This window comes from Vigna unguiculata, chromosome 7, assembly GCF_004118075.2.
Source record: "Vigna unguiculata cultivar IT97K-499-35 chromosome 7, ASM411807v1, whole genome shotgun sequence".
Lineage (NCBI taxonomy): Eukaryota > Viridiplantae > Streptophyta > Magnoliopsida > Fabales > Fabaceae > Vigna > Vigna unguiculata.
In genome coordinates, this window is record NC_040285.1 from 25,215,364 (window position 1) to 25,228,188 (window position 12,825).

At 34.9% G+C, this 12,825-nt stretch overlaps 2 protein-coding genes across 4 annotated transcripts; one reads left to right on the plus strand and one right to left on the minus strand.

The window, feature by feature from the left end:
- Positions 1 to 4,939: 4,939 nt before the first annotated feature.
- Positions 4,940 to 7,621, plus strand: LOC114191998 (protein DEHYDRATION-INDUCED 19 homolog 3-like). The gene is made up of 5 exons (XM_028081495.1): positions 4,940 to 5,210; positions 5,784 to 5,926; positions 6,183 to 6,260; positions 6,505 to 6,758; positions 7,278 to 7,621. The coding sequence occupies exons 1-5, from the start codon at positions 5,132 to 5,134 to the stop codon at positions 7,384 to 7,386; spliced, it is 663 nt and encodes a 220-aa protein (XP_027937296.1). The 5' UTR covers positions 4,940 to 5,131; the 3' UTR covers positions 7,387 to 7,621.
- Positions 7,622 to 8,039: 418 nt separating this feature from the next.
- On the minus strand, positions 8,040 to 12,087 carry LOC114191996. 3 transcript variants are annotated; one of them, XM_028081494.1, is made up of 4 exons: positions 11,908 to 12,087; positions 9,778 to 11,265; positions 8,812 to 9,697; positions 8,040 to 8,506 (listed from the first exon to the last, which is right to left on the minus strand). In XM_028081494.1, exons 2-4 carry the CDS (start codon positions 11,263 to 11,265, stop codon positions 8,250 to 8,252), a joined length of 2,631 nt encoding a protein of 876 aa, XP_027937295.1. In that variant the 5' UTR covers positions 11,908 to 12,087; the 3' UTR covers positions 8,040 to 8,249. The 3 variants fall into 3 exon arrangements, with proteins under 3 accessions (XP_027937295.1, XP_027937294.1, XP_027937293.1); XM_028081493.1 differs by lacking the exon at positions 11,908 to 12,087 and adding an exon at positions 11,666 to 11,846; XM_028081492.1 differs by lacking the exon at positions 11,908 to 12,087 and adding an exon at positions 11,494 to 11,606.
- Between the last annotated feature and the right edge of the window lie 738 nt (positions 12,088 to 12,825).

Here is a 12,825-nt window from a genome sequence, read left to right on the forward strand (position 1 = left end):
TATAGTTTTAATTTAAATTCACACAGTAATAATTATATATTTATTATGTTGTTAAGAATTATTCTATATTTTTTAATATTCATATATCACATATCTATCATATATTATTATTTTTAAAATAAATATATCAACATACCATATACTTATCTTATCCGATGCGAATATCATCGTCAAATACAAACAGATTGGGTGAGCTTACAATTACATAAACACACACACACACACACACACACACACACACACATATATATATATATATATATACACACACACACACACATCATATAAACCATACAAGTACACCAAAGGAGTTTTTTATCCTTTGATTCCACACCACATGGCTACCACCATGTTACCCGTGTTCTACGTCTTCTGATGAGTACCTCGAGATGTCTTGTTGTCACACCTACCAGCCACAACTAGTAGAACACGTGCGGGAAACCATGCTACAGACAACACTCCATAACGCATGTGAAGTTCCCAATATGAATATCATTTGTAACGTCCCAAGACTACCAAACTCGTTGGGCTCATACCAAGGAGGGCAATCTATATGGACCTGTCGTACGAGCCACAACTCACATACTCACACCGACAACACTCACCAACCCGAGCCACAACTCAAGAGTTCCTCGTGTTCATCCGCCATCTTGAGCCACAACTCAAGAGATGTCATTTCGAGCCACAACTCAAGGAATGCCACGTGATTAACCCCTATCCCGAGCCACAACTCAAGGGATACGTTTTGAGCCAACTCAAGGAACACCAGCAAGCCATCCTTCGACTTGAATTCCACTTTAACACATATTTTCCTTATTCCATTCCACTTGAATTCCTAAGTGTCCCCTTCAACTCGAGCCACATTGCTCCAGCCACCAAAATCACTTACCTCATTATTGCCTAGCGGCAAGCTACAAGCCGCCAGGCGGTGCATCCTTTTCTGGGCAATCCCAGATTTGGTCATGCACATTGTGCGAATTATAATCACCAATAGCTTATACCAGTGTACCAATTTTCCACTCAATCCACTTTCATTATACGCTTATGATTACTAATCATATGTTCGGCCTCCAATACACAAAATTACATTATTTTTGTCTACGTAATTTACTCCAAGTCGCCAACCCCAAATGTTTAAACCTTAATATACATATCTATCATTTTCCTCCAATTAATCCCAAATCCCCACCCAATTCACCAATTATTTACCATCAGAATTCCAATATCTCGAAAAATAATCATTTCCTACAATCTGAATCAGCCCAAAACTCACAAAAACACAAAATCGTGCCAAACTAGTTCGCGTCACCTGATGGGTGTTCATCACCGCCAGGTCGTGCATACAAATCCAGAAAACTAGGTTGGAGCACATGCGTTGCCTGGCGGTCGGGATCGTGCCGCCAGATGGTTCCTCTTCAGGAACCCAGAATTACTCAAAAAAATGCATGTGTCACCTAGTGGGCGATGAACTGCCGCTAGGCGGTTTCTGAAAAAATCCTAAAAACTTAAAACTTAAGCAAGACAAGGAATATTTATGCACAATCATACGAGATAACAAGCATTTGAATGTAAAAATACAAGACCACGAGTTACAACTCCCCTAACCTAGAACCCTTGCTCCAAAAGTTTGCAAACCTTTGCAAACCTTTGAGTCCTTGATCCTAATTAACCTTAGCTTGTGATTCCTCCTTCAAGACTCCTTCTCACGCATTTGAATGTAAAAATATAAGACCACGAGTTACAACTCCCCTAACCTAGAACCCTTGCTCCAAAAGTTTGCAAACCTTTGCAAACCTTTGAGTCCTTGATCCTAATTAACCTTAGCTTGTGATTCCTCCTTCAAGACTCCTTCTCACTCTCACTTCTCTCTTTGCACTATGATTCACTCTCTCAATATGCACCAATGTTTCATGATAATTCCTATAAATATAGGATTATATTATCACTGCATACATAGGACTTGAACCTAAGTCCTTTTATACAATCAAATGCTCTCAATCACTTGAGCTAATATTTTTCCACATCACAATAGTCAATATTTAATACCATAAAGGCTTCCACTACCCGCATTAATTAATTAATTAATTATTTAATTAATTAAATTTTGTGGATCGTACACCATAACATAAAGGAATTCTCATTCACAACGTATTGCTTCAACCTAGTAGAAACATGCATTAAACTATAAGCAGTGTAATTTGTAATTTATTCAACCAAGTTTTGATTCACACCGTTCACAAAAATGAATAAGGGCTAACCTTCTGCTATTGCCATTGTCACGAGAATGCTTTGATGTACCTTTTTGTTTCAAACCCTCACCCTCTAAATTTGATGGTATAATGTAGAAGAGAGTATATTTGATGACCCAAAGTAGAGTACCTGTGAAATATATAAGGTTCTCTGATAATCAGAGAGTACATGCCATAATAAATTATTGTCAATTATAATAGTTGTCATAGTACATTGTTGTCAATTATATGATATTACAGTATCAAAATTTATGAAATAATTATAAAATTGATTAATAAATGGATCACATCTATCAAAATAATTGACCTTTTGTGAATATCTCATATATCACATATTTAAAAAAATTTCAACCATACAGTAATTCACAACAATTGGATTTACATTATTTGTCAGATGAATTTCCAAAACAAACATCATTGCACAACATCAAAACAATATCACTTATTCTATGTAAACAACAATCCAATATACAACTAATACAATGAACACAAACATTACACATGTTAGCATCTTTAACATGTTTATCCCTTTCACTGAATTAGTTGTCATAACAAAAAAATCAACTCTCCATATCTTTTTTTCCATTTTCTTGGTTCCATGATCTCGTCAATTTGTTTTGCTTTTATGATATCCTATATATTGTCATCATTTTGTCAAATTTTTTCTAAAAAATGTGTCAATTATTTAGGTGATCTTTCGACATAATACAAGTTTCAAAATTACAACATTTATATTGTGAATAATCACAATTTTCAGAATTTTAAAAAATAAAATTTAACTATCAAATACTCTTAAAGAGGAACATGTGTAAAACATTTTCTTAATATTCTTTTATGTTTTTTATACCTTTATCACGTACATATTACAACGATTATCGTTTACGTGTTTCAATCTGAAAAATAATTAAATCCTTATAACCAACCAAAATACTCTCATGCATCATAAGATTAAACATCCTACTATCATTCTTCATCCTACATAGACTAAGGTTTGGTTGAAAAAGAAAAAATAAATCAACTAAGAACATTAACAATTAGATAAAAAGAACATAAAACTAAAAACAAATTATTTGTTCATCTTATAAAATGACGCTAACAATAGTTGTTAATCATCAACCCTTTAAATTTTGATCGGAGTAAACAACTTTTTCCATGGAAAAGATGAAACTCTAAACCTGAAGAGGAAAAAAAATTAGAAAAGTAATGTCACATTGATGTTCAATAAATGCATTTAAGTCAATCGCTTAATATTTTCATAAAATTACATACAAATAAAAATGTGTATGTATGACCCTTAAATATTGATGTGGAATTCTATTAGAAGTTCACTAAAAAACTCAAATGAAAATAAATAATTTTTCCATGATCCAATTCCCTCTTATTTTTCTTAACAATCAACTAGTGAAGTCAACATATACATACTGAAAAGTCAAATTAAAAATTTCTTTTTTACTAACTTTGATCCTTTTTACTAACTCTGAAGTTTCTAATAAAACTCATTGAGCAAACCTATTTTATGTTTATAATTATTTATCAATCATAGTTTATATTTAAATTATTTCAATAACAAATCTATAATTAAAGTATAGTATGATATAATTAATAAGACTATTCATCATAAATTATAAAAATAGTTTATGTATTAGAAAACAATTCTATATAATTTCAAGTTATTAACTGTGTATTTAAAAATATTTATCATAAATGTTAACCATATAAATAACAACATAACTACACACGTTTTCATATATGCGAATTGAGGTAACAACTAACTACTCCCGCTAGAGTACATGCCATTTTTTTTCGACCCTTAGCTGTTCATTCAGTCTTTGGTTTTTCCGATTAACCACATTTTTTTTTTCTGGGTTCAATGTTATGAATGAGAATTAAAAATAGAAAACAAAGAGATGTGTAAAAACTAAAAAATCGTTTTATTACTTGTAAGTTATTAGATGTGAGAAAAACATCGCTAATTATATTTCTCTTAAACAGATTTACAGGGTTTATAGTTAGTGTAAATTTTGTATACGTTGAATGTTTAAAAAAAAAATGCTTTATGGTGTAATTCTCATTATATAACTGTTATTATTGGTATTATTTAAAACAAGAAAAAAAAAACAAAAACGACATTTAATGAATGCATTGATTTAATATCTTCAAACATTTTAATTTAAAATAAATAAATAAATTATAAAAGAATATTGTCATATATGATAAATATAAGCACATATGAATCTAATTAATTCGCTACTGAATAATAGCATTCGTAATACGTTTTCAATTTTGGTTTTATTTTCAATGATTTTTATTCATAACATGAAGTTTTGATGAAACATGTTTTAAAAATACGTTGCACAATTTATTTTATCAAGATTAAGTAAATGATTACATTTATAAGCTGTTTTGAAAAATAAATAGTAAAAAGAAATGAATTAGATGATTTAAGAAGAGAAGAAATATAGTTAAACTAATTTTGATGATTAATTAGTGTATTTTACATATTATTTAGCCACACTTAAGATTCAGGCATGTTAGTGCATTCCAATAAAGAGTTTGCTGGAGTTTGAAGTCTGTTGTACATGTGTACATAGGACCTTCTTCTTGTTGTTATTGCTGACGTGGGAAGTTGAGAAAAAAAAAAAGTGAAATTGAAAAAAAAGAAAAAAAGAAAATGAAAAAAAAAGGATATAAATGAAAGGAGGAAAATGCAGTAAGATTTCTCTTTGCTCCTTCTGTCCTCTCCTCAGCGGCATCGTTGTGTTGTTCCTTCACATCTCTCTTTCCCTCTCTCTCTTGTCTCACTGTCTCACTTTCTCTTCCTCCGCCAAAACCCTAATCCTAATCGAGATCGCAATCGGAACATACACAAACAGAGCCAAGCCATGGACGGTGATTCCTCTTGGAGTGCTCGTCTCTCTTCCGCCTCCAGGCGCTACCAATCGGCTCTCCAATCTCGATCAGGTTCGCCTTCTCTGCTTCCCGCAATTCAATTCATTTCCCCTTTTTCGTCGCTTTCACCTTGTTCTACGGGGTTTCTGTCAAACAGAATTTTAAATTGTTACAACTTTCAGGGGTATGGGTGTGGGGGTTGGATTTTCGATTCTGGATGTATATACGAGGAGGGAAAATTGGGGCATAACGTAAAAAATTGATTTTTCTGAAAATTATTCAGCTGGTTGTTGTTGTTGTTGTTGATTTTAATGGTTGTTTGATGGGTTTGGATTATTGGTACTGGGCTGGAAATGGGAATTTCATGAAATTGGAAGCGTAATTAAAATAATTTTATCTGTAAAGCGCAGCTCAAGCTGCTATTCGGTGCCTCGTTTTCTGTGGCGCGGGGGTGATTATGATGGCAGGGATAATTTGGATTTGTGATGTGAAGATATTGGTTAGCTATGCTATTACCTGAGATTGGAATTTAGCATATTATGGTTTTAAATTGTGTGGATTTTCTGTATAGGGGGTTTTGGGATTGTTTCTAGTTTTGGTGTTTGTTTATTTTCGAGTATCTAATATTGATTTTTGTGAATATAGACATGTTCATGGGTTTCGATGAAAATGATGGGGACGATGATATAAGGGAGGAGTTTCTCTGCCCATTTTGTTCCGAGTACTTTGATATTGTTGGATTATGCTGCCACATTGATGAAGAACATCCAATGGAAGCAAAAAATGGAGTATGATTACTACTTTCTTTTGCCTTCTGCCAATTTTCTGTACAATTTTGAAGCATTTATAGTATTTTCTGTCTGATCGATGCATAAATAGCGAATAGCCTAGAGTTTTTGTTCATTTCTATATACCTTTTCCCCTCTATTTCGTATGGGTAAAGTCAAATTTTATTTGGAGACTGATATTATTAGAAACAAAGTGGCACCTTTTCATGATCAAGTAGATCAATAGTTTTTCTGATTCTATCATTTGTTTCTGCAGGTATGTCCAGTTTGTGCATTGAGGGTGGGGGTTGATATGGTAGCACATATAACCCTACAACATGGGAGTATATTTAAGATATCCTTTTTTTAAGAAGTTAAATTGGTTGTATTAATTCTTAAATGGTTATTAGCACAATTTTTTTTACTTAAATGCAGGTTAATTGAGCATCCACCTAATTAACCTTTTTTACATTATGGAACATTTTGCCAAAATGTTTACTTCAAAAGGATCTTCAAGTAAATTTGAAGACAACCCAGCAAATTTACATTTAAACCCAACCCTTTTTTTTACTTGATTGATTTTCTTAACCAGTGAATACATGCAGCGAAAAAGGAAATCACGGAAAGGTGGATCTTATTCAACACTATCATTATTGAGGAAGGAGCTACGAGAAGGAAATTTGCAGTCCCTTTTTGGTGGATCTTCATGTATAGTGTCCTCGTCTAATGCAGCTGATCCACTGTTGTCATCATTTATACTGCCTTTAGCTAATGAACATACCAGCTCTCAGCCTCACTTGCACACTGAGGCAAGATCATCTAAAAAAGGCTCAGATGAGAGTGTGTCAACAAGGTATATCTATTTCAGTTATATTTCTTTTTCAAAAAACTTCTACTTCCTCTTCATGGAATTTTGCTCAGTATTGCAAAGGTGTTCCTGGTAGGGTTGGTTGCCTACTGTTTCCATTTATTGTACTTATATTAGAGTGTAGAAACTGTTCGGTATCACTCTAATATTATGACATTTTTGGCTAAGATTTTTTTCACTGAGATGATTTTCGACCACCCTGTCTATTCTCCCTGCCAACCATGTGATACTGCCATGTTTCATTTGCTTGAGTATATTGATAGCTGCATTGCCTAATTCAGTGGAACAACCTATTTGCTTAATCTGATTTCTTTTGTAGATTATTTTCGAATTAATACGCCTGCTTTCCATGACCTTTAACCGTCCCAACCAATCAATTTGGTGCTTTGTTGCAAAACAATGTTTGCGAAGGACATAATATGCCAGCAAAAACAAACTAAATGGCACGTTTGATTGTCTTAATTGCATCTTCTGGTTTCTAATGTATGTATTCTTTCTGTTTAGAAATGTGGAGACATCAACCTTGTCAGTTAAGGATAAGGAGGAGAAGGCAAAAAGATGCGAGTTTGTTCAAGGGCTGTTGCTGTCCACCATACTTGATGACAATTTATGAAGGAAATTCATGGAGGTGACTGCTTCAGTAGTGGGTAATTCACATGCGATACCTGGAATGTATGGTTTGCCTGGTGAAATTGTCTATGTATTTGATCAGAGTGGGAATAAGTAGTAGAAAATGAATGTAATTTATGTTTTATATGTGAACTGATGTTTTTAGTTCAAGAGTTTTATCATCTCCTTTAATCTCAGATCATAAAGCTTAAATGAAAAGGATCCTTTCCTACCGGTAATCGCTTTGTGCTTGGAACTTTTATATTTTATGATGATTCATCAAAATCACAATAAACAACGGGGCATCTCAACATAGTACGTACCACGAGCAAATCACGTGTTTCCATAAGAAAAACAAAAAATGTTTCCTTCTATAAGAAAAGCAAAAACAAAATAGATGAAGATTAGAATTTCATTCTGAAAATAATGAGGCACAAATTTTTGGCTTGTGTAAAGATATAAAGAGCTGTCGCGAATGTTTGTATCAAGGAAAGGAAAAATAATCCATTTATGGAGACGAGACAAACAGCGTGGCTACCGACAGAGCATAAACCCAATGTCTGACACTATGTAAAAAATCGTCGATATCGCCTTTACATAAGCTGTGAATAAAATAAGACGAATTACAAACTTTTTATAACTGGATTCAAATTGAAATACCCGAGAATCTTCGGCATTTATATTTAACCAAATACGAGTATCTGTATAAGCGCCAAGTTAAACAAAATAAAATGTTAGAAGCAGCAGCCTTTCTGTTCAGAGTAAATCATATTCATGTGATATCTATAAACAAGTAAATGAAATGTTCTTTTGTCTTTCTGAACTAACAAAAAAGGTGTCTTTGGACACATTGCAATAATTTTATGCCTATAGACCTAATCGTAACCACTGGGATGAAACTCTTGTGTCCAAAACCCTCTTCACCACATCTCCTACAAAAGAATCAAAGCACGATGAGCAGCAACCTTTAATCAGACTAGTTGGCCCGCCAGCCATTAGTTCCATGTGCGGACAGGCAGACGGAGGAGGCACATTGCAAACTTCACTGTTCTTGTGCTCAAGATCACAAGCTGCTAGTATGGTGTGCATAGAACTCCTTGCAACATCCTTGAAAGTACTGTGGCCTGAAACAAAGGGATAAAAGCAATTTTTGATTTTTCTATGAATGGAATGAAATGAGCAAAAAGCACTTCAATGGAACCATGATGCAACTGCCCTGTTATTAGATATCATAAAGGTTCTCTTCACAGACATAAAAGTATGTCCTAAATTTCATAATGATCCGGGCCCTGAGGTTTGATAGACGGGAAGGCCCCAATATGAATTCGAGTACCAAATGTAGAAAAAAATCCCCCTCCCTTCCCATAGGATGAACGATAAAAATGGGGCAGAAAAAAAAATCTGTAACTGAAGAAAAAGCAATACTAACCTAAATCAATATTTTGGGACAAACTCTTCAGGTGACTTTTAACCATCGACTGCAACTGCTCCTTCGCAGTGTGAAAGTTCGTCTCTTCTCTGACAGCAGTGGATAAGCCATCATCAGGGACAATGTTTGATCTACTGAACTGATGAACTTGTTCACAATCTGGTACTGGGGGTGTCGCCATGAGTCCAGGCCATAATGGCCCATTCTGCATTAGCGGAGAGGTATTGTTACATAATCTGTCATCAAAAAATGTGTGGTATGACGTTCCCACATCCTGCGTCCTTGCATGAAGAGTGGCGGTTCCCCTGCTTTGATCAATTTGAGTGCTATACAAGTTACTAGTTGAACTGGTAGCTGAAAAACCATTGGTGGTTCTGCCAGGTGTAGCAGCCATCCTATCTATTGAAAGTAATTGTTGAATTTGACGGTGTATCCAGCGTCTCTCTGATAACGTTGGCGCTCCACCAGATACAGGTGAAGATCCCTCAACACTTCTGCCACTAAATCTAGAAGATGGGAGATGCCCAAAACCTTGATTAAAAGCTGCACGGGGTGAGGAAATCAAGTTGAGGTCTATACTTTCTCGTACATGTAGAGCAGGAGGTGGCCTAACAGGAAGGTTCTGGATTGTCAACCTTGGATCAGCCACACCTTCTTGAACTTGGGAGCTTGATGATCCCAGAGCGACTGGTCTACAGCCCTCACAATACCAATTACCTTCAGGAACTTCCCGCCCCAAACCAACACAATATGTGTGTGCAGGGGAATCACAGATATCGCATAGTAGCATGAGGCCATCATCTCCACCTTGATGACACTCTGAACAAATAACATATTCATATGGATCAATATAGCTCCTGAGTTCTTCTTCAGAGGGCTGATAAACCTGCAAATGAAATCAAGACATATCTATTAGAAGCAATAAATTTAAGAAAATATAAAAGCTATGAGGAAGAATTCAGATACCTGGTCACGTTCGGGGACTTGTATCACCACTTCTCTTAAATCAATCCCTGTGGTTGACCGAGCAGGCTTGCTGATTGTTTTGAATCTCTGCTTACACAAAGGGCAACGAGATTCCACCTTTGCCCACTCCATAATGCAAGCAAAACAAAAGAAGTGAGTACAGCAATTTAGTACTCCCCTAACTCTTCTTTTATCTTCTTCGGACAGACAAATCCCACACACTTGCTTACCCATCTCACTTTTTACCTCCACCTTTTCCTTACCCTTTCTTCCTTGAGGTTCTTCTATCTTTTCCTTACCCTTCCGAGCTGGCGGTTTTCGCAACTGAACTTGTTCCTCATGGGCACCAACCTCTTCATTGTTTATTAGATGGGATGAACTCCTCAAGTTATTTCTCAAATTTCCACACAATTTTTTGGCTTCTCGCACCTGTTCTCTCTCTTCTTCAGATATAGTAAACTCAAAATCAGACGATCCAGAAGATGCATATTCTGAATCTGAAAGAAGTACCCTTTTTCTCTTCTGGCCCCGTTTTTTCTTACTTGTTGTCATGGTTGGGCTATTATCTATAAAATCATCTTCATCTTCATCTTCACATCTTACTTTCTTCCTTAACCTCCCATTCTTTCTTCTTTTCTTTCTCAAGGGCTTCTTTGTTGCTCTAGAACTCTGCCTTTTTCTACCTCTAGTCGAAACTACAGAGGACCTTTTCTTCTGAAAAACCTTTTTGACCATTTTCATGCCATCATTGGTCTTCTTTTTCCCTCTCATTTCTTCTTCCTCATCTGAATAATCATCTTCCTCAGGGAAAAACTCATCATCCTCATCCTCATCCTCATAGTCAAAATCTTCATCCTCTCCATCTCTATCTCCCTCCTCTTCTTCGTCATTTCCATCTCTATCCACCTTCTCCTTCTCTTCCTCCTCCTCCTCCTCTAGTTTGACCTCTTCCTCCTCCTCTTCCAGTTGTTCTGTGTGTATTTTCCTTCCCCTCTTTGAGGAGATTTTTCCTGCACTTCTTTTCTTACTGCATACACCATTTTTTGCCTTTGGTCTACTGAAATTCCTCGCCTCTTGAATTTCCTCCTCCTCCTCCTCTTCCTCCACTTTGTATTCTTCTTCCTCCTCTTCCTCTTCCTCTTCTTCCAACTCCTCCTCGTCCTCTTCTTCCTCCTCTTCTGCATATTTAATCCTTTCCCTCTGGTGCGAGTTTTTACTGGCATTTTTCGGCCTAATAGCAGTGCTCTTTTTTGCCTTGGATCTATTGAAATTCCTCACTGTTTGAAATTCCTCATCCTCCTCTGCCAAAAAACTCCCAAAACTATCCTCTGATGCACATCCATCAAGGGAGGAGCAATAGTAGTCAGATACCTCTCTGCCATCATCTGAAACCACATAGTCCTCATCCGAATCATCGGATCCTCCCTCCTTTGACCGAACCTTTTTTCTGAAGTTGCGTTTGCCACTAAACCTTCCTCCCCTAACCATCTGCCCTAACACAACAAGATAGAAAAAAACATGCAAATATATAAGAACCCCTTTGAAGTCAAGGATAAAAAATTAAAACCTTCAAAAAATTAAATCATATATAAAATCATATATATTGTTATAAATGGCGTGATTCTTGAAAACAAGTTTCCCCTTTTAAACAAAACCCTAAATGAGGTAACAAGGTTATTGCTAACGGGTAGGGAAATAACAGCATTCATAAATTACCCCACCATGGATCTGATTTACCAATCTACAAAAAAAAAAGTAAGAGAGAAAATTAACTACAGAGATCCCAAAATCCATCTCCTAATAAATTTAAAGGGATTATGCCACACACAGAAAAGAGAACCGATCAATATCAACATGCAAAAATAATCAACAATTAGGCATCATTTACCATGAATTTTGAGTTTGGGAAAAAATCCTCCGGCGCAGAAAAGTAAAATTAAAGAGAGGTGGGGGGATAAGTCACACGAATCAAACCCTTAGCAATAATTGAAAAGATAAAGACCCAGTTCCGAATAAGATATTTGGTAAAATCAAAACGCGAGGAAACACAGCGTTGAAGTGGAATCTTCTAAAGAGAGAAAAACTAGGGACAAATAGAGAAAGGGACAGAGAAGATAAGGATTGAGTTACCTGCGAGAGGAGGAACAAAGCAACCGCAAACGATTAATTTGCTTCTCGAATTCCAGATTATGTTTCTTTCCGCAACTGAGGTTTTTGCCTTGTTTTTGTATCTTTGCTTTTCCCCATTTTTTAATTTAAATTGCATAAATAATATTTTATTTTATTTTTGCATTGAGATACAGTATTTTTCACTTGTAATGTAAGAACGTTCAAATGGCGTCCGCATCTCTGCGACCTGGCGGAGTTACGATCCAAATTACCAAAATACCATCCTAACTTTGGGACGTTAAAACTGTAACTACATTTTACGTCGTCATTCATATTTTTTCCCTCTCTTTCTATTCGTAAGTTACTCAATATCTAATCACTATACAATGAATTAATCAAATTTTGTTACTCATGTTTCTATTCACAATTAATAATATCTCTAGAACTTAACCAATCTAATCACAAATCCAACTTGATTTCCTTAATTAGCAATTATTATCGTAATAAAAATAAAATATATCAAAGCTACTTCTAATCCTAACTAATTAAACATTTTGAAATTTCATCGATAATATTATTTAAACTGAAATTTAGTAGATATCATATCAAATTTATTTTGTTCCCATTTGATATGATTTTTATTCGTATCATATAACTATAATTTATTAAACGTATACTAGAAATAATACAAATTAAATGTAATACGTCCGAAGTCATTATCATTCAATCTGGAAAATAATCCACTAAGATTGATTTAGTTGTAGAAGATTTGAATAATTAAAAAATATATATTGACGTTATTGTAGATATATATAATATAAAATGATAATATACAAATATTCAATAATTGTGTTAGAGATATATATCATAATACAGCATAGTAATATTTATATTTTGTGTGTTGATAAAGTATTGGACATTAAAGAGGGTTTTTACATT